Source organism: Callithrix jacchus, chromosome 10 (assembly GCF_049354715.1).
Source record: "Callithrix jacchus isolate 240 chromosome 10, calJac240_pri, whole genome shotgun sequence".
In the NCBI taxonomy this organism is placed as follows: Eukaryota; Metazoa; Chordata; class Mammalia; order Primates; family Cebidae; genus Callithrix; species Callithrix jacchus.
In genome coordinates, this window is record NC_133511.1 from 6,544,401 (window position 1) to 6,567,676 (window position 23,276).

The 23,276-nt window shown below is 37.0% G+C and overlaps 1 protein-coding gene and 1 long non-coding RNA gene across 15 annotated transcripts in view; one reads left to right on the plus strand and one right to left on the minus strand.

Moving 5' to 3' along the window:
• Window positions 1–23,276, plus strand: part of LOC128929024 (uncharacterized) — a 597,561-nt gene that overhangs the window by 561,180 nt on the left and 13,105 nt on the right. For all 10 annotated transcript variants that reach the window (XR_013522995.1, XR_013522992.1, XR_013522999.1 and 7 more), the window contains one exon: window positions 4,970–5,091. This is a non-coding gene — a long non-coding RNA (uncharacterized LOC128929024). The remainder of the gene's footprint in view (window positions 1–4,969; window positions 5,092–23,276) is intronic.
• The window catches only part of GUCY1A2 (guanylate cyclase 1 soluble subunit alpha 2), a 420,406-nt gene that overhangs the window by 64,173 nt on the left and 332,957 nt on the right, over window positions 1–23,276 (minus strand). For 4 of the 5 annotated variants that reach the window (XM_054241317.2, XM_035264420.3, XM_078339369.1 and 1 more), the window contains exon 8: window positions 8,762–8,864. In XM_054241317.2, coding sequence (XP_054097292.2) covers window positions 8,762–8,864 — 103 coding nt within the window. Of the gene's footprint in view, window positions 1–937; window positions 8,865–23,276 lie in introns of those variants that run through there. The other variant, XM_054241316.2, reaches the window with a different exon arrangement.

Consider the following 23,276-nt stretch of genomic DNA (forward strand, 5'->3'; position numbering starts at 1 on the left):
AAAACTTTCAAAAGTCTCTGACATTCTAAGTTTTGGATATGAGTAAGTTGACTCTTTCAGGACAATAAATCTTTGTCCTAAATTCTTTTTCTAGCTGATAATTTTGTATAAAAATTGTTTGAATGTGTTCCCTCCTTTTAAAGTTTCTGTTCTAAGCGAACTTTGCACTAATTAACCAGTTACATGTAAGTGGAAAATCTTTGATGATGAAGGTAGTACCTAACCACTTTTAAGTTTAGAAGACTAGAATCTTCATGTCTCTCACAAAATACCATTAAATGCTATGGGCTGATTCTCTGTCCAGCTCAAATACTCTAGCACATTCTCTAAGGGATAGATGGACATCTTTCTGCTCTAAAGTTGCACCTGTTTTGCTAGAAGCCAAACCCAGCTTGAAAGTGTGTGAAGAATAAGGCATAGAGCACAGTCCCCAAAAGAAGTTTGCAAATTTCAGGAAACAAAATAAATATTTCCTATTATTTGTGATTAAATTTTTCAACTAAGGGAATCTGAAATTTCTTTAATGTCAGGACAACAGGTTTTTTTGTTTAGTGCACGAGATAAAAGCATCTTCTTCTCACTGAATGCTAGCTCAGCCAGCCATGTTATAAAAGGAAGAATGATTGTTTAATATCACTTGCATACCGTTAGTCTGCTTTTCTGTGCTAATTTCAGCAGGCTTCTCTGTGGCATATGGCCGAGCTGGTATCTGGCCTTCCTTGTTCCTTCAATACAGATGTTCTGACGCTTTCATTTACCTTCATCCTTGTAACCAAGGCTAGTGCTCTCTGCCACCTTGAGAAAGTATCTATTTGCAGCTCTGTAAGCTTCTATCCCAGCTTCGCTGAGATGTGCAGCTGCCAAGAGGTTGGCACTACCTCAGGAAAACTAAAAATGGCTTGTGAAGGGCTTCTCTTTTTTTGTCTTTCTCTTTCTCTTTTCTTTTTAAACGTGGGTGACCAGTAGTCAAATAAATCATTTGGCTTTTAAACCAGAGGTGTTTGCTGTAGAAATGGCCTCTTCTTTGAGTCTCTTCATCATCCTGAAGAAAAAATTAACTCTCTTTGCATCATCTCATCTAAAGCTCCTGCCACCTCCTCACTCCATTTGTCCCTTTGTCCTGAGTCTGATGTGTGAATGCCAGGCAGCAAAATGCAATGAATTGTCTTCAGAAAGTGAGGTGGTATAAAGAAACCTTTTTGCACATTGCTGATTTTATCCCTGTAATTACTTTCATGTTAGACATAGGTTTAATGTCATTTAATAGAGTACAGTGAAAATCTGTTAAGTAGAATTCCTTCTTTATCTGCAAATAGTGAAAAGTCCACAGAGGAAGACTGAATATAAAGGGATTTCTTCACTTTAAAAATAGGTATCAAAAGAATCAAAAACGAACTTATTACTCAGACTTGCCATTTACTTTTTCTTTTCTGCTTTCAAATAATAAGCAACAGTACTTAAGTCAAATATAAAGAATGATCTGATCAGCAACTAGATGAATTAACTGGAAGGATAAATTCAGTGTAATTTAATAGATTCAAATTAAATGTTTTCCATTATTTATTAAGCTCAAAAACATTCTTACTAAGGATTTAAGAATCCAGTGATATTCAAGAGGATAACTGTCATAACCTCAGTGAATCAACGATCCTGTTTGCTTTTGATAGGGGATTTTTCCATATTGTGGGAAGGAAGATGCTAAATTAAGTTTTGCTATGAGTAAGAGGAGGTGAAGACAAAATGCCACCACACCCACCATGCAAATGTGTTTGTATGGAGGTTTAGAGGAGCATTTACCTTGCTAGGCAATAATAGGAGCTGTGGTCTTATGTAAATGCTGAGGAATGCTTATATGCTAAATAATAATCTGATGTTTAGATATTGCTCAGTGTAAACATACATTTACCAGCTGACTTTAGCTGTAATGCTCATACATTATTCCAAATGATGGAGAAGTAAATTTAACTACTAAAGAACTGGTTAGCAGTGACTATGCCACATCCTATTAATACTGTATTTTAAGAAGACTAAAAATATGATTTTTTCATTTCAAAATCTGAAAGCTTTAATGTTTGTCAATATTACTGAATAATCATTTTCAGACATTTATTAATTGTACTACAGGCAACTTTCAGCCAGTCATGTTCTGAAGTCAAAATACTATTCTACGTACCAAACATTTGCATAGCTATCATTGAAAATAGAGATAATGAGCTCTTTTATCTTTACTCTTTCGTCTTCCAAGACCTTCTCAAACCAACATTTGAATTAGTTAACCTGCCCGAGACCCATCTATATTTTTGCAAACCCTACTTTCTCAATCCCCTCTTCCAACCTATGCTTTACTTCCACTCATTTATCCATCCTTACCTCCTTCTTTACTAGTATATACTACGAAGATCTAAAAATTAGGCAACATTACAAATAATACAGAAATCTCTTTGACAGGGATAGAAATCATGTTTTGATAGCCATTTTTTAAATTATGCACCAGAAATAATCCGATGTATATTAATCACTTTACAGCATGTTTGCAAATGAATAACTTCTGAGATAGATTGAGGGTGTCATTTGCTCAGATATTTTTAATCTGAGTCATCACTTGCTGCTCATTTTGCTATAGAATAACGCATGTCTTTAAAAAGTCCACACCAGCTATATTATTGCTTGTATAAAATGTGTGTCTGTTTTCACAAAGGTTCTATGAAATGCAAAGAGGTGCCAGCTTCATATGGTATCGTACCATGGCTTGAATTATTGCTTGAAAAGTCTTTATAAGGTATTGCTTGGAGATCACTTTCAGATAATGTACAATTCAATATGAAAAGTACATAGTGAGACTCAGTATTAAGTTGGTGTCTTTTCATAACATAAAAATCAAAGTATTCAGAAGTAAGGCTGTCTCTTTGACATTTGCTTCTGTGTCCCAAAGGTCATAGTTTTTACCTCGGTGGTGAGGATTCGCAAAGGTTGTAATATACTGCACAGCTCTGGCAGTAACTAAGAAAATGTTGCTGTATGTAGTATGCCTAATAGCCCTATAGTGAGCAATATTCATCCCTCATGCTTATCAGTGTTGGCATCTGTCTCTAAGTTTGAAGATTTATGCTCAGAAAGAAAACCACAAATTGGAAATCAAAGCTAAAATTAAAATTTGTGAAACAAATAATGGTATGAGAATAGCATTACTATCCCAATCAACTTGTATTTACTCCTAGTAATTGGGATTATTTGAATACTTTTCAGTGATTCCCAAGTCTGGCTGTATATTAGCATTACTTAGAGTGATTTACTAAACACAGGTTCCTATGCCCTACCTGAGACCGACTGAATCCCAGTCTGAAGGCAAAACCTAGTCATTTGTATTCCTAAAGTTCCCTACGGAATTCTTATGAAGCCAGCCAGATACTTCCAAGCAGATCAGCTGAACCACTGAACTAGGTCATTTCTTAATAAGGATGGAATGACAATGAGGTGCTTAACTGAAACCCTGATCTGGTTATAACATATTAGAAATAAAAACAAACTTCTCTGCATTCCCAAGTCCTTCCAGAGAAAGTTATTTCTTTCAACGATGTATCATCTATGTTCCATAAACACACACATACACAAACTGAAAATGCTAATCACTTTATAAAAGTATTTTGGAATATGAGATTAGCTGTGATACTTCCTATGCTATAAGTATATCAATGACATGTTAATTAGAAGAAAGAAGGAACAAAGGAAGGAAGAAAACAAAGGACAGAATAACAGTAATATGAGGTTTCAATTATTTGGATCAAGTGTGAGGAAGGAATTTTGCACACTATCTCAATATAGTCTGACAAGTTTATGTTATTCTGTATATAATATCAGTGTCTGCTCTTCATTCACCACCATGAGGGTCTTGAAATTGAGTCCATAGCTGGGGTCAACTTACCCATTTAACAATAATTTTTTTTCAATTACATGAACACAATTTATGTGTATGTTAAACCAGCTGGTTGTGGCTTAGGAATAATCACATCAAGAGCTGTCCATAAATTGTTTAGAAATATGTTAAACTTTAATAATTCAGTCTCATGTATATCATGATGTTTGGGCTATATCAAACTATGCTTATAGAAGCCTCTGAAATGACATAATTTTTAGTTGAAGATGTATATAATCTAATAGAATAAGCTGTAGATATGGGGCTTGGTTCTTGGACTTGAGTTTTGAGATATTGTTGGCTGAAAGGCGTCTGGTACCACCCAAAGCCTATACAGAGTCACATCTAATTAATTTCAAAGGAACATTCGGTGAAGTTGCATGAAGTGCTGTGAGTCAGACTGTGTTTTGAAGAAAGAGCAGAGGGAGCAGCTGCAGATATAATCTATGCCCCAGCACATCTGGTTCATTACTACACTTCAGAAGCACATTGTTACTCAGGTCTGACTTTGTGTGGTCCTTCCTAGCTGCATGAATGAGGCACCAGCAACTCTCTGTAGCCATTCTGGGTTCAGAAGTGAAGAGAGCATGTTGTTTGCTGGGGCCAGGCTTGAGGGGGTGAGATGGTGTCTGGTGACAGAGGAGAGTAAGAATGGGTCTAGAATGGGCTAAGTTGTTCTCAAAGTGTCAAGACAGAAACCTGTGTGTACAAGTTTCACTTTTTGCCTTAATCATCCACATCACCTGCCCCCAGAAATTCAGGAACACAAGGAGACTTGAACAAATATATTTAATGATGGTCATAATTTTGAGCTCCTTCTTGATGCCCCATAACTTCACATATGCAGTTTCATTCAGAAGCAATATGATTCTGTCTAAAACACAGAGCCTATGAGGTTTTCAGAATTCTCCATGGCTTTGCCTTTCGTATCATCTACCAATTTAATTTTGCTTTATTGCTGGAACTCTTTGGAGGCATTTGGAAAATGGAAAGTCTTGCTCCCCTTGTGAATGAGATTTTAAGTTGTTATTGCCCTCTTTTGCTTTGTTTTTCTAGGAGAGACCTGCACATTCACACTATGTCCTGACACCATTGTCACTGGACAAGAGGAAGGCGTGCAAGACTATGAGAAATAGCATTTGAAGTGCTGAGCCTATGGACCCACTCTCAAGTCTCAGGTACCAAAGTCTGTCTCAGAGTCCTAGACCAAAGCTCACTTGATTCCACACAAAATCAGATATTAAAAGGAAAATCTGAAATTATTTAAAATATAGAATAAGAGATGAATACAGAGGCAGTTTCTAGGCAGTTGGTTCCCATGTTACCTGGAAGCTGTCTTCTTTCCCTTCTCTGCATTATATAGACACGAGATCCAACTACCGGGTTTCTGAGGTATATTATTACTTTTTATTACAGCCAATGTTACCTAATTAGTAAGGTCCACAAAGAAGATACAGGTGTGTACATTCTGAATACATATTGGGGGATTCTCATTTTGTTAGATAACTGATTTATTTGCAAATGAGGACATGAATCTCCATCACAACAATCCTGATGCCAGTGTGATGCTTTGGTACTAATGGCTAGTTATCAGGTGCCTTCTTTAAAATAGCAGCTTAAAAGAACATTAAAATACAACAGCTATAGGTGCCAAATTATATTTTAAAGTATCTCTTGTAGAGTGGGTTAAAACCATTTCCCCAATTTAATATCATGTGGTTTCTAAGGGAACATCACATAAATTCTTTTTGTCTGCCATACTAAAATGCATGCTGTTGGTAATAGTTTGTAGGTAGGTGAGAATGCTGTATAGGTATAAGTCAAATGAAATAACACATGCCACCACATTGTTACAATCACAATTCCTAAGAGAAGAGATGTAGATGGCATTGTTTAGGACAAATAAAAATATAATTCTTATCCAGCTTGAAGTTTGAATGAACAGACATTTTATATAGTACCTCACAAACATATGTAAGCAACATTGTAACTGCAATAATCAACTGTAATAGATTAGCAAAATGATAACAGTTTGGACCATTATCTCAGACTATAACTTTGAAAATGCACTTAGATTATATGTGTGAAAGGTGTAGTTGACCTCCTGTTGGGGATAGATAAGAAATCTCTGGCATGTTCCTCATCGTGACATATGTGGCAATGCAAATGGATACTTCTCCAGGTAAAATCATATGAACTAATATAGAGTTTGTGATTCTTCTGACAAATTAAGATATATAAATACAATCCTTCTCTCCAGGCCTATCACTGGTAATGAAGTGGATTTCCAATGATGCTTTTCAAATATGCTTCCCATAGATATTCTTTTTTTGTTATTTTGTTATTTTTTTTTTTTTTTTTGAGATGAAGTTTTGCTTTTGTTACCCAGGCTGGAGTACAATGGCACAATCTCAGCTCACCACAACCTCCGCCTCCTGGGTTCAGGCAATTCTCCTGACTCAGCCTCCCGAGTAGCTGGGATTACAGGCATGTGCCACCATGCCCAGCTAATTTTTTTGTATTTTTAGTAGAGACGGGGTTTCACCATGGTGAACAGGAGATATTCTTAAGTATAGAGAGAATAACTATGTAACTATGTGTTTAGAGTAGTTGCTTAGACAAGTCTTTACAAAAAGCAAGAGAAATAGATTGGATATTCTTGGAAGTCCCTTTCAGCCTAATGGTTACAAAATACGTTGTTTATAACCAAGATGTTTATTGATTTAATATACCATAATAAGTTCTAAGTTACTGAAGACAACAGGCATAAATGACATCAGTGAGCTTGTTCTCTCCCATGCTTCAGTGCTACAAGGAGCCCATTAACATTGCTAAGGCATTCTCTAATATCAGCATGAGGATTGAGGTGCTCCCAGCCTGCTCACTGTCCATACTGGCTGTAAACTTCCCCATTGTCCGGAGATACAGGCCCACAGAAGAGGGGGATCAGGTAAAGGTTTAGAGCTCAAGGTCTATTTCCTGTCTTTTCCACATAAAGAATATTACACTCATGTCCTTGTAAACCCCCAGGGCAAGAAAATAACTCAAATTATAAAAGGGATCATGATTATAACAAATATTTGCATATCTAAAAATGCCTTATAGCCACACACATAGAAAATTAAAAAAAAACAACAACATTAAATGAGCCTCATAGACTACATTGGAAACTAGTAAATACACTCCTTAACTGAGTTACGTTATAACCAAACCATAATGCAGCCAAAATCCCTAGACAGAAAAGAAATATATTGCATTCAAGTCGACATAAGCTATCGATGAGTAAGAAAATGACCTCTCTAAGGTTTCAAGGAAACAAATGCTTCTTAACCTCAATAGAAACTTAGATTTTATATCTGATCCAAAACAGAAAAACTCTGGACACATGGTGCTCCTAATTTTAGTGCGAGTCAGTAACAACATTTTCATGCAGTATTGATTAATGGCAACAGGTCTCCCTATGAGCAGGACATACGCTGGAATCCTATCTGTAACTATAATGATTCCTAGTTCTGAAGATTATACCCACTTCAGTGTTCATGAAGGCGATTCACTGAATTTAAAAGCCACATCAAACTGCAGAACATTTTTTAAAACCTCAAAGCCATAAAATACAGAGGTTTCCTTGCTTTGTGTTGTACAAGAAGAAACAACATTCTTGGCAAAATGTCCTGACACTTTGTCACTAATGCCAGTATCCAGGAATTTGCTCTCAAGAATAGCATTCGGCTCTTAGGAGGCATCAACTGGGGAAGAGGAAGGGGGTAACTAACATGTCATTTAGTTGAATGCTGTTTATTACGATGCAGGTTAGTGTTGCCAAAGCTACCCATATTTATAAGTGCTAAGTTGAAGAGGGTCCAATGTAGCAAAGCATTTCATTTTAACTGATGTTTGTTAGAAGGTGGCAAAAAGACCTTTCTTTAATCTTGGTTACAGACATACTGGTATTAGGAAATTCCATTTCCTCTGGATTCCATGCTACATTAATTAAACCTAAAAGATAAGATAATATTTACTAAGCAGACATATAATTCTTTCCCAACATCTGAAATCCTTGGTTATAGGTATTCTCAGTCCAAGCACTAATTTCTCTAAGCAAAACTATATGAGATTAATAGGTTAGCATTATCTGATATATTAACGATACAGAAGCAGATTCTGAAAATCTAATCATGTTGTGTGAAATGTAGTTATCTAGAAGAGATATGTATAAAAATAGGTAATATCCCTAAAATATTTTGCCGAGTTAGTTCTTCCAGTTGAGAAGTTTACCACACTGCCATGATACATGTATGAAATGTCTGTCCAGAAAAAGAAAATTAGAAAATATTCCTCACTCACCAGCTTACTAAATGTAGGAATATATAATCAAAACTGGCTCTTAAAAGTGGTACAAATATATAGGGAAAGATACTTGTATGCATGATAAACAAGAAAACATGGAATCTATTTATTGGTTAGTTCTGACAGGGGGCCCACACTTGTAATCAAAATATATGAATATATATATGACCAAAAACACCCATAGGAATGGACACCTCTTACTTCCCTCATCCTCCGGCTCTTATTGACAGCGGTCACCTCCACCTTATAGTAGGATTATTGCCTGACATAATACAGAAATTTTGTGGGTTGTTCTCAGCAAAGCAATGAAAGAGACACGATCTCTTTCCACTCTCCTGTGGTGACCCATGTTCTGGGCTTGTGCTTTTTGGAGGAGTCTTTGATCTGCAGCAGGTCTCAGAGGCTTGTCTCCCGGAGAAACATGGTGCCAATGTTGTAGGAAACCTTTTTTATTCTTGACGAAGAAAGAGAAGGCTTTGGTGGCTTTGGACCAGTCCTTACCTCCAGGAAATAGCAGATCCCAGGAATTTCCTTTGGAAAGTTGTCTGGAAGCTCTTCACGAGACCGCGGAATGAATGTGAAACTTTCTTCCCGTTTTAATAATCTAAGAAGAAAACACAGAGCACATGAATCAAGTAGGCCAGGGAAATGCAAATACATGGAAAGAAATTTTAAAGGCTCAGGAAGCCTATCTCTGACTGCTCAAGGTAACACCTCTATTTCTTTGTATAGATGTGGCCTTCATAGGATTCCAACTGCTAGGAAATGTTATAAGCTAGAAAAGATCCCTTCATGTAATAATATTTAGAAAACACCAAAGCTGGGTGTGTTACTACCTGAAAATATTTGTTCAAGATTAATTTCTTTCTAAACAGCGTTCCTTGAAAATTCTTGTTCAAATATGATCGTTTTCCCTAAACAAAGGGCCAAGAAGACTGTATAATACAAGTTTTATTTCCAGCATGCAGGATTTACCTTGCCTGTTTTTAAAACCTGCCCAAACGCTAGTGCACTCCTTTTACATTTGGTAAACCATAAGCTTTAAATGCGTGTTCTGTATGTAAAAAACATTAATCAAGTATTTAATGTTGTAGGACAACATTTCATGACTCCCAATGTCTCTGATATCTGCTTGCTGATTTCTAGCCAAGCATGCTATCCAAATGCACTAGCTTTATTGGTTAAACAGCTTGATTCTTCCCTTCCAGTCAGCACTTACAGACTCTTTTTCAGGACACTGACACTGGAATACATTTATTCTTTAAACTTGTCCAGTTCCATGAAAGGTTCAGTTTGATACTTATTTCTGTAAGTGTGGCCCAACAATTCAATTTAGTTCTACAGTTTTTTATAGAATATTTCTTATTGCCCAACAAGAGCCTCCTAGACACTTATGTGAATATAAAAAGTAGAGCACTCCTAAAAAGCTCACCGTTTTGTCAACAGATGCAGAAACAGAGAATAAAAGAAGTGAAAAAAATTCAATACACGAACAAAACATAGAGTAATATAAAAGTGTAAAACAGAATAGGCTAGATGCCATTCAGAAAAGTAGACACAAAAATTGCAGAAGTCTAGAAGAAGAAAAGTATTTATTTGCAGTGGGAGGACCACAAAGCCTACATGGACTAGATGTCATTTAAATTCACGTACAGTTTCAACAAGTGGAAACAGAAAACAGTGTCATCAAAGGGTTAGAAACAAGGAAACTGTAAAGTTTCTAACCATATAATAGGATTATCCAGGGGGGTAAGAATGAGGATTAAGGCGGGGAAAGTAGGTTAGGAAAACTTTTTAAAGCCCTAAACTAAGTGTTTAGACTTTAGGATGTATGAACACAGAAGAACACGGCACAATCAATGATGATCGTCTCTACACTAAGGAGAAGAAGAAAACATTACTCCTTCTCGAATGGCATTAACGGATAGAAAATACTACCTAAAACAACAGCTGGTAGTACTAATAAGTTATAATATGAACAGTCTATATTTACTTTTAAACATCAGAGCTACAGTATTTTGATTGCTAAAGGATATAATGGTGGTTCTAATTGATCATTGCTTTAAAAAGCACCACACGATTATATTCATTTGGTATATAAAAAAATGAGGCTGTTTCTAACATTTCAAAATTCTTTCAAAAGCTCCACCTGATTTTATTCACATAATATAGTTGTATGCAAATGTCAAAAGTACATATTATGCATCCAACAAAGGTCTAATATCCAGCATCTATAAGAAACTTAAATTTACAAGAACAAAAACCCCACATTAAACAGTGGACAAAGGACATGAACAGACACTTCTCAAAAGACCTACATGAAGCCAGCAAGCATATGAAAAAAAGCTCAACTTCACTGATCATTAGAGAAATGCAAATCAAAACCACAATGAGATACCATCTCACACCAGTCAGAATGGCTATTATTAAAAAGTCAAAGGCCAGGCATGTTGGCTCAAGCCTGTAATCCCAGCACTTTGGGAGTCTGAGGTGGGTGGATCATGAGGTCAGCAGTTCAAGACCAGCCTGGCCAACATGGTGAAACCCATCTCCTCTAAAAATACAAAAAAATTAGCCTGGTGTGTTGGTGCATGCCTGTAATCCCAGCTACTTAGGAGGCTGAAGCAGGATAATCTCGAACTCAGGAGGTGCAGATTGCAGTGAGCTGAAATCATGTCACTGCACTCCAGCCTGGGTAACAGAGAGAGACACCATCTCAGAAACCAAAAAAAAAAAAAAAAGTCAGAAAATAACACACGCTGGTGAGGTTTTGGAGAACAAGGAACATGTATACACAGTTGGTGAGAGTACAAACTGGTTCAGCCATTGCGTAAGACAGTGTGGAGACTCCTCAAAGACCTACAGACAGAAATACCATTGATCCAGCAATTCCATTATTTGGAATATACCCAAAGGAATATAAATCATTCCATCATATAGACACATGCACGTGTATGTTCATTGCAGCACTATTCACAATAGCAAAGGCCTAAATGTCCATTAGTGGTAGACTGGATAAAGAAATGTGGTATATACACACCATGGAATACTATGTGTCCATGAAAAAATAATTATCATTAGCAAACCAATGAAGTAACAGAAAACCAAATACTGCCAGTTCTCTTTTATAAGTAGGAGCTAAATGATGAGACCACATGGACACATAGAGGAGAATAACACATACTGGGGACTTTTGGAGGCTGGACGGTAGAGGAAGGGAAGAGGGAGAGGTTCAGAAAAAAAACTAATGGGTAGTAGTGTTAATACCTAGGTGACAAAATAATCTATATAACAAATCCCCATGACACATATATACCAATATAGTAACTTTGCCCTTGTACCACTGAACTTAAAAAAGACTGCAACTCTGCTTTTTCTTTTTTTTTTTTCTCTCCATTTGCTTGATAATCTTCCTCTATTCCTTTATTTTGAGCCTATGTGTGTCTTTGCACATGAGATGGGTCTTAATACAGCACACCAATGGGTCTTAACTCTTTATCCAATTTGCCAGTCTGTGTCTTTTCATTGGGGTGCTTAGCCCATTTACATTTAAGGTTAATATTGTTGTGTGTGAATCTGATCCTGCCATTTTGATGCTAGCTGGTAGTTTTGCCCGTTAGTTGATGCAGTTTCTTCATAGTGTCCATGGTCTTTACAATTTGGTATGCTTTTGCAGTGGCTGGTACTGGTTGTTCCTTTCCATGTTTAGTGCCTCCTTCGGGAGCTCTTGTAAGGCAGGCCTGGTGGTGACAACATCTCTCAGCAGTTGGTTGTCCATACAGGATTTTCTTTCTCCTTCGTTTATGAAGCTTAGTTTGGCTGGATATGAAATTCTGGCTTGAAAATTCTTTTCTTTAAGGAAGTTGAATGTTGGCCCTCCTTCTTTTTTGGCTTGTAGCATATCTGCTGAGAGATCCACTGTGAATCCAATGGGCTTCCCTTTGTGGGTAACCTGACTTTTCTCTCTGGCTGCCCTTAGCAGTTTTTACTTCATTTCAACCCTGGTGAATCTGATCATTATGTGTCTTGGGGTTGCTCTTCTTGAGGAATATCTTTGTGGTGTTATTTGTATTTCCTGGATTTGAATGTTGGCCTGCTTTGCTAGGTTGGGGAAGTTCTCCTGGATAATATACTGAAGAGTGTTTTCCACCTTGGTTTCATTCTCCCAGTCACTTTCAGTTACACCTTTCAAACATAGATCGGGCCTTTCCACATAACCCCATATTTCTTGGAGGCTTTGTTCATTTCTTTCTACTCTTTTTTCTCTAATCTTGCCTTCTTGCTTTATTTCATTGAGTTGATCTTCAGTCTCTATCCTTTCTTCTGCTTGATCAATATGGCTATTGAAACTTGTATATGCTTCAGGAAGTTCTAGTGCTGTGTTTTTCAGCTCCATTAGGTCATTTATGTTCTACTCTATGCTGGTTATTCTACTTAGCATTTCATCTAACCTTTTCCTAATCTCTGATAAACAGACTTTAAAACAACAAAGATCGAAAGAGACAGAGAAGAGCATTACATAATGGTAAAGGGTTCAATACAACAAGAAGAGCTAATGATCCTAAATAGATACGCACCCAATACATGAGCACCCAGATACATAAAGCAAGTTCTTAATGACCTACAAAGAGACTTGGACTCCTACACAATAATAGAGACTTTAACACCCCACTGTCAATATTAGATCAATGAGACAGAAAATTAACAAGGATATCCAGGACTTGAACTCGGATCTGGACCAAGTGGACCTAATAGACACCTGCAGAACTCTTCACCTCAAATCCACAGAATATACATTCTTCTAAACACCACATCACACTTACTCTAAAATTGACCACATAATTGGAAGTAAAACACTCCTCAGCAAATGCAAAAGAACAGAAATTATAACCGTCTCTCAGACCACAGTGCAATCAGATTAGAACTCAGGATTAAGAAACTCACTCAAAACTGCACAACTACATGGAAACTGAACAACTTGCTCCTGAATGACCACTGGATGAATAATGACTACTGTAGAAATAAAGATGTTCCTTGAAACCAATGAGAATGAAGACACAATGTACCAGAATCTCTGGGACACATTTAAAGCAGTGTCTAGAGGGAAATTTATAGCCCTAAATGCCCACAACAGAAACATGGAAAGATCTAAAACTGACCCTGTAATGTCACAATTAAAAGAACTAGAGGAGCAAGATGAAACAAATTCAAAGCTAGCAGAAGCAAATTACTAAGATCACAGCAGAACTGAAGGAGATAGAGACACACAAAAAAATCAGTGAATCCAGGAGCCGGTTTTTTGAAAAGATCAACAAGATAGACCACTAGCCAGACTAATGAAGAAAAGAGAGAAGATTCAAATAGTTGAAATAAAATATGATAAAGGTGATTTCACTACTGATCCCACATAAATACAAACTACCATCAGAGAATACTACAAACACCTCTATGCAAATAAACCAGTAAATCTAGAAGAAATTATAAATTCCTGGACACTTAAAGCCTCCTAAGTCTAAACCAGGAAAAAGTCAAATCCCTGAATAGAACAATGAGGCAGGAATGAATATCCTACAAACCAAAAAAAGTCCAGGACGAGACGGTTCACAGATGAATTCTACCAGAGGTACAAAAGGAGCTGGTAACATTCCTTTCTAAACTATTCCAAACAATACAAAAAAAGAGAATCCTCCCTAACTCATTTTCTGAGACCAACATCATCCTGATACCAAAACCTGGCAGAGACACAACTAAAAAAGAGAATTTCAGGCCAATATCCCTGATGAACATTGATGAGCAAATCCGTGTTCAAAATGAGCAAAAATGAGTAAAATGCTGACAAAGCAAATCCAACATCACATCAAAAAGCTTGTCCATCATGATCAAGTTGGCTTTATCCCCGAAATGCAAGACTGGTTTAACACACACAAATCTATAAATACAATCCATCAGTAAACAAAACCAAAAATAAAAAAACATGATTATTTCAATAGATGCAGAGAAGGCCTTCAACACAGTTCAACAGCCCTTTATGCTAAAAAACTCTCAACAAACTAGGTATCGATGGAACATATCTTGAAATAATAAAAGCTACTTCTGACAAAACCACTGCCAATATCATACTGGTTGGGCAAAAGCTGGAAGCATTCCCTTTGAAAACTGGCACAAGGTGAGGATGCCCTCTCTCACCACTCCTATTCAACATAGTATTGGAAGTTCTGGCCAGAGCAATCAGGCAAGAAAAAGAAATAGGGTATTCAATTAAGAAAAGAGGAAGCCAAAATGTCTTTATTTGCAGAAAACATGATTGTATACTTAGAAGACCCCATCATCTCAGTCCAAAATCTCCTTAAGCTAATAGGCAACTTCAGCATCCTCAGGATACAAAATCAATGTGCAAAAATCACAAGCATTCCTATACACTAGTAATAGCCAGATAATGAGTGAACTCCCATTAACAATTGCTACAAATAGAATAAAATACCTAGGAATACAACTAACAAGGGATGTGAAGGACATTTTCAAAGAAAACTACAAACCACTGCTCAAGGAATAAGAGAGGACACAAACAGATGGAAAAACATTCCATGCTCATTGTTAGGAAGAATGAATATTGTAAAAACCGCCATACTGTCCAAAGTTATTTACAGATTTGATGCTATCCCCATAAAGCTACTATTGACTTTCTTCACAGAATTGAAACAAACCACTTTAAACTTCATATGGAACCAAAGGTGAGCCCACATGGCCAAGACAATCCTCAGCAAAAAGTAAAGCAAACAAAAACAAAGCTGGAAGTATCACACTACCTGACTTTAAACTATACTACAAGGCTACAGTAATCAAAACAGCATCGTACTGGTACCAAAACAGAGATATAGACCAATGGAACAGAACAGAGGCCTCAGAAATAATGCCACACATCTACAACCATCTGATGCTTGACAAACCTGACAAAAATAAGCAATGGGGAAAGGATCTGTACTTAATAAATGGTGTCAGGAAAACTGGCTAGCCATGTGCAGAAAGCTGAAACTGGATCCCTTCTTTACAACTTACACAAAAATTAACTTCAGATGGATTAAAGATCGAAACATAAGAGCTAACACCCTAAAAACCCTAGAAGAAAACCTAGGCAATACCATTCAGGACATAGGCATGGGCAAGGACTTCATGACTAAAACACCAAAAGCAATGGCAACAAAAGCCAAAATAGACTAATGGGATCTAATTAAACTAAAGAGTTTCTATACAGCAAAAGAAACTATCATTAGAGTGAACCAGCAACCAACAGACTAAGAAAAAGTTTTTTCAATCTACCCATCTGACAAAGGGCTAATATCCAGAATGTACAACAAACTTAAATGTACAAGAGAAAAACAACCCTATCAAAAAGTGGGTGAAGGATATGAACAGACACTTTTCAAAAGAAGACGTATGAGGCCAACAAACATGAAAAATGCTCATCATCATTGGTCATTAGAGAAATGCAAGTCAAAACCACATGGAGATACCATCTCACACCAGTTAGAATGGTGATCATTACAAAATAAGACAACAGATGATGGAGAGGATACGGAGAAATAGAAGTGCTTTTACACTGTTGGTGGGAGTGTAAATTAGTTCAACCATTGTAGAAGACAGTGTGGTGATTCCTCAAGGATCTAGAAATAGAAATACCATTAGAACCAGCAATCCCATTACTGGATATATACCCAAAGGATTGTCAATCAATCTATTATAAAGACATATGCACACATATGTTCATTGTGGCACTGTTCACAATAGCAAAGACTTGGAACCAACACAAATGATAGACTGGATAAAGAAAATGTGGCACATGCACACCATGAAATACTATGTACACACCATGGAATACTATGAACTCAAAAAAGGATGAGTTCATGTCCTTTGCAGGGACATGGATCAATCTGGAAACCATCATTCTCAGCAAACTGACACAAGAACAGAAAACCAAACACCACATGGTGTCACTCATAAGTGCATGCTGAACAATGAGAACAAGGACACAGAGAGGGGAACATCACAAATTGGGGCCTGTTATGGGGTGGGATCTAGGGAAGGGATAGCAGGGGGTGGGGGATAGGGGAAGGATAGCAGTAGGAGAAATATCTAATGTTGGTGACAGCGTGATGGATGCAGCAAACCACCATGGCACATTTATACTATGTAACAAACCTGCATGTTCTGCACATGTACCCCAAACTTAAAGTATAAAAATAATTTTGAAAAATGCTTATCTGCACCAAATTTATAGAGGGTGACACTGAGTTCAGAGTAAGTTAGACTGATTTGCTCAAGGAAATAGGTAGACAATAATGACGATGGAATTGGAATCTAGATCTGTAAGCAGAGTCAAGTTTAGCCCAGCAATAAATAACAAGACTACATAAGACAGCTGTCCATCACAAAACAATTAAACCGAGAAGGAATTAACAGCAATAAGAATAGTAGTCATCAGTACTGTTTGCTTTCTTTTCATTTTCACAAATGTCAATTTTTTTATTATCAATATATTATCAGTCACTTCAGAAATAAAATGTAAAAAGTCTTAAACATTAGTTTAATTCAGCAGTGAATTCCACCACAATTTTACTGAGCTCAAATAGAACAGTCATCAATGTGTACTATGTGGATGTCAATCATTGATGTCAATCAAACAACAAACTTCTTTTTTTTAGTGGTTATGACATGCTAAATAGTCCTCTGAATGGAGGCAAATAAGTGGGGATTCACAGAAGAAGTTAATATAATTAAAAAGATAAGAAATGCTCATAGAAACAAATTAGCAATACACAACAGTATATGATACAGCATTGGATACAATCCAAAGGAGGAAATTCTATAGGAGAAAGGGAGGGGTGATGACTATGAACTTAAGTACAAAAGTTAAGAACCACATATAGCTACAGTTCAGTCTTTCCAAAAAGCTTCCTCAAAGCCCGTAATCAACAATTAAGACTCCACATTCCCTCCTCCCTGTCTTTTAAGTCCTCAAATGTATCTTTTACAGTTTGTCTTACCAAGATCTTTATGTTTTGCTATATTGAGATTTTCAGTGCAAGAGAAATTGGGGTCACATCTATGAAAGTACTTGTAAATGACTGAAAGAAGTTGGTACCAGCTGCTTCAGATGTCAGAACTTTTAAATAATTCACTGCATGTTGGCTGGGAGGAAACTCTTCACAATGAATTGATCTTGACATTTTAAATAAATCTCATGTACTTTGCTAGAAATCACAAAGACAACAGCTTTTATGAAATTGTATTTTATTTTCCAAGTAAACATTTTGGTATCCATAAACTAAATACAGTTTTAGATTTCAGTGATAAAAATGAGAGCACATAGGATAAATCGATTCAAGCTCCTATGATATCCAGTATTTATTACAGCAGACTTAGGAGATAAGAACACTGAAGTGCAATATTCAGTTGACTCCCAATAGGACAATCTCAATGACTTACTGGGGGGTTTGTGGAGGAGGTCAGGGAATCATTTCACACCGCATGGCTGGTGGTGATACGAGTCATGGTGCTGAGTAAATAGTCAAATGTATACACGGATCAGGAATGATGTAGAACCTGATCATCCCAGAGCCTCCGATCCTCTCTGAAATGCTTTATTAAGCCCAAGTCCCTAGGTTGGCTCTAAAGCTCTCAATTTATTTCTTTAGCACCTCAGGGCTGATATGGAAGCTCAGATTCTATATAAATCTAAATTAATCCCCAGCTGTAATCCCCAATGGGTTGTCATACACTCTGGGAGTTTTGGCAACGTGTTTAATAAGCATTTGGAAATCACACAAATCCTAGTTTACCTGCCTGTCACCCTTTCTCTGCTCAACAGTCTTTTCTACAAATTGATTTTCAAAATTAAAACCCACTGCTGCTTTGGATCAAGGGATGGCTCCTAATCATGTGCAGGAAGCTTGCTCCATGGCGGTCTGTAGAGTTTCTCCATCACAGCTTCAGAAATGAAGCTGGTCTCTGACTCTCTCTCACCTCTTGTTTGCATGCCCGTTTCCCCCAATTTTTACTAAGCTCCATGCTCTGTCCTATATCTTACCTTGGGACAGGGTCTGACACTTATTCATATTGAAGTACAAATGATCCAAATGTAGTTTAAATTTTAACACAAGGCTCAATTTTTAAAAATGGTCAGTGAGTTCAGCAGTCAACCAGTCAACAGGTTAAAGTTAAGTGCCTCCTATGAGCTAGGGCTGAACCAATACTTTCCTACCTCTGATCATAATATGTATGGGACAGGATAACACTGAGAGGGAAACAAAAGAGAATTTTGAGTTTTACTGTAAATGTCTTTCCATAAAGGGATTATTTGCTAAGTTGACCCCATGGACAGAATAAACCATGCTGAAATGAATACATCCAGTTTCAGCCTCTAACAGTGACAGATGAGTATATATAGCTCTCTGACACCTGCAGGATTGAAATCATTGTGTGGAATTGGAAAATTTTTTTGTTTCTTTCAACAACTGGAAAGATCTGTGTGATGTGCAGGGCTGTAAGAGAGTGACATTCACAGAGTGACATTCTCAATGCTGTCTACCAGAGGGTCATCACAAACTTGTCTACTCACTACCCAGTTACTGCTCACCAAGAGATACTTTAAGGGGAAGGCAAAAGGCAGTAGAATCTGATGCATCTTGCAGAGGGCTATAAAAGATATGAGGACAGTGACCTTTTAAGGACTTTAAATGACAATCTTAAGCAAAAAGAACAAAGCTGGAGGCATGACGTTACCTGACTTCAAACTATACTACAAAAATACAATAATCAAAACAGCATGATACTGGTACCAAAACAGAGATATACACCAATGGAACAGAATAGAGACCTCAGAAATAATGCCACACTACAACCATCTGACCTTTGACAAACCTGACAAAAACAAGCAATGGGGAAAGGATTCCCTATTTAATAAATGGTGTTGGGAAAACTGGATAGCCATATGCGGAAAGCTGAACTGGATCCCTTACTTACACCTTATACAAAAATTAACTTCAGATGGATTAAAGATTTAAACATAAGACCTAACACCATAAAAACCCTAGAAGAAAACCTAGGCAATACCATTCAGGACATAGGCATGGGCAAGGACTTCATGACTAAAATACCAAAAGCAATGGCAACAAAAGCCAAAATAGACAAATAAGATCTAATTAAATGTAAAAACTTCTTCACAGCAAAAGAAACTCACTAGAGTGAACCAGCAACAGACTAAGAAAATTTTTTTCAATCTACCCATCTGACAAAGGGCTAATATCCAGAATCTACAAAGAACTTAAACAAATGTAAGTTTAAGAAAGAAAAAAAAAACCTCATCAAAAAGTGGGCAAAGCATATAAACAGACACTTCTAAAAAGAAGACATTTACGCAGCCAAAAAACATTAGAGAAATGCAGATCAAAACCACACTGAGATGCCATCTTATGCCTGTTAGAATGGCGATCATCAAAAAATCTAGAGACAACAGATGCTGGAGAGGATGTGGAGAAATAGGAACACTTTTAAACTGTTGTTGGGGGCAGAAATTAGTTCAACCATTGTGGAAGACAGTGTGGCAATTCCTCAAGGATCTAGAAATAGAAATACCATTTGACCCAGCAATCCCATAGTCCAAGGGTATATACCCAAAGGATTATCAGTAATTCTATTATAAAGACACATGCACAAGTATGTTCATTGTGGCACTGTTCACAATAGCAAAGGCTTGGAACCAACCCAAATGCCCATCAATGATAGACTGGATAAAGAAAATGTGGCGTTTTAAATCAAGAAAATTTACACCATGGAATACTATGCAGCCATAAACAAGGATGAGTTCATGTCCTTTGCAGGGACATGGATAATGCCAGAAACCATCATTCTCAGCAAACTGATACAAGAACAGAAAACCAAACACCACATGTTCTCACTCATAAGTGGATGTTGAACAACGAGAACACATGGACACAGGGAGAGAAACATGACACACTGGGGCCTGTCAGAGGGTGTGAGGATTGGGGAGGGACAGCAGAGTGTGGGGCTTAGGGGAGGGATAGCATTAGGAGAAAAACCTAATGTAGATGACAGGGTGACAGATGCAGCAAACTACCATGGCACGTGTATCGCTATGTAACAAACCTGCACGTTCTGCACATGTACCCCAAAACTTAAAGTATAATAAACTAAAAAATAAAAATAAAAAAATACTTTAAATGTCAGAAATATCTTTAGTTCATCTTCTCTAACTTGATTGGTTTAATTAGGCATTACATTTTTTTAGGATTCACTTTCTCCTCAGTATTTGGCTAAGTCACATGTCATTCTGTTTTTTAATCCAGTGCATGTAAATTTTCTCCTAGTCTTTCTTCTCACTGTGGGCATCACCATCTTTCTATCACTGGTACTGTGGAAATTCATTGCAACGTGCCCAAGTGCATCTTTTTTATTTGTAACAATGACAATTAGTGGATCCTTTGGAAACTTTTGATGTAGCAAACTATGTCTTTCAGTTTTAGGAATTTTTAAAAGAGGATTTATTTGATGATTTCCTATGCCTTGTTTAGTATGTTTTCTTTTTATGCATTTGGCTTAGTCAGACATTGGACCTGGTAAATTAATCCTCTAATTTGTTTTCCTTTTCCTCAAATTATTCCATCATTTAAAAAAATTCTATTTTCTGAGAGATTGTATCCAACATTATTTTTCAACACACAAAGAATTTTAAAATTTAAAATACCTCATTTTTAATTTTCACTCTTGTGGTATGATTGCTTGCTTTTTCTTATGTTGTATTCTTACTATTTTAAATCTATGAGAATATTAGTCAACTTTTTGTAGTTTTCTTTTGTTCTGTATAGTGTCTCTGTTTCCTCTGGATATTCACTGACTAGATTTTATTGTTCGCTTTTTTGTTTTGGTCTCTTTTTTTCATGTCAAGACATTCAACAAATTACTAATGTCTAAATATCTTTCTATTTAAAATGTGAGGCATTACGATTTGCTTAGGTTTGTGTATAGCAAAATCTTGTTCAATTGTAGGTCTCCCCGGACCATTACATTAGGGTTCCCAAATGTGAATATATTTACTGTGTTTCCGTTGGTCCAGTTTGTCCAGGTAACAATATTCCAGTCATTCCTATGGGATTACACCTGGCTTCCAGCATTCTGGAAGTTAAATTTAGGAAATAACCTGGGAATCTCACTGGTATGAATGCCAATTTCTATTTAATCCTCCCATATTCACCTTCCTGAATTTAGAGTTCCTCTGTTCAATGTGTCAGGAGAACAAACGTCTTCCCTTCTTCTAGAGTTAGCTGTCCCCCAACATTTGTTCTCACTTTATTTACTGGTAATAAAGTTCTACAGAAGTACATGGCTATCCAGCTTGAAACTGTATTTCCAAATTTCCCTAGCTACTATGGTTCTGAGTAATTTTTAGGTTCCGAAAATAAGATTGACTTGACAAAATTTTGAATGGCAGAAGTGAAGTAGGGTCCATTTCCCTTGGCAACTGACCATTAACAGTGACTACTGATATTGGAGTTTTGCAGAAGCAGGCTCCAGTTTTTAGTGTCCTAAGTGTCAAGAAAACGGCCCAGTACAGGTGACATTTTAGTCTAACATCTAACCTCCTAATCATGGGAATGCATACTTAGGCATCCACCTTTTCGTTTCCTGAAGTCCAGAGGCTGGTATGGCTGTGATGGTCGTGACCGTGGCTCCAGGCCTAGACTATCACAGTTCAGTGTGAGCACAAGGGCAGGAGCTTGTGGATCTTGCCAGTTCTACGTTTTGTGGGTATCCTGTAGTTTAGGACCTGACTTTTATCTTTTCCCGTGATTCTGTAATCACATTGTTCCCTGTATCTCTTCCTCCTTAAAATACCTTATAGTGTTTTCTGCCTCTTGTACTTTTTCTGGAATCTTGTGGTCATATTCGGGGTCTTTTAGATTATCCTTCTAATTAGGTTCTGCGTGTGTTTGCATGCATGTGTGCATGTACACAGGCTGATATTTAGATTTAGAGTGAATATACTTGCTTCTTACCCACTCCCTCTCCTGTAGGACCTGAAACTTCAGCTTTCTTTGAATCATTAAGCCAAATATAACTTAGGCATACACTTTCCACCTTCCTCTCTTCCATTTTTAAATCCTCTTCCAGTCTTTGTTTGTATGAGTATGTCATTTTGTTCCAACAAAATGGAAGAGAGGAAGGTGGAAAGTCTATACATGAGTGATATCTGGAAGTCATTTTGTTGTTGTTTCAAAAAAGATTATAAACTTTGGAAAAGGATAATGATAAACTCAGGGGCTCAACTTTCTGTGTTAAATTAGCCATTTCTGTTGTTGGAAATTATTCAGTTGAATATCGTTTTTGCTAAGGAATGCATTTGGGTTCTATTTCAGTGGCATTGGGCACTGCATTTTTGAGTGTAGGAGAAGGATGATGGTTCTCAAAAATGAAAATAAAAAACATTGAGACACATTATGTTTTCCTAAGTGTTGCAAAGTTCCTGATTTTTTCCCGTTTACCTTCTTCTGTCTACTTGAGTGAAAGAAAGGAAGGAACTCCGCCCTGTATGTCTGTTTTGTGCTTCACTGCTCCAAGGTCTGATGCAGTCTGAAGACAGGTGCCGTGAAGCTGTGTCATTGACTCAGCTAGACGGCCTGAAACCCCTGGAAATGCAATGATTCATTCTCTGGAAATACACCTTTCCAAATAAGGAAAGTAAGAATCTAGCTCATGATGAAATAAAACAGAAAAAGGATCTCACCAAATTTTTATGCATTTGAAGGTTGCAAACATTTTCACTTGCAAATGTTGAAGAAATTTTTTAATTTGAGGCAATTTGTGGGTTCTAAGTTAAGGCTGATGAATAGGTTCTCAGAAAGGAATAGTCCTGTATATCCTCTGAAAATGATAAGGCAGAGAGTCTCAGAGGCACTTTGGTGACACACATGCTTATTTTTGTTTCTGCAGCCCACCCTGGAAT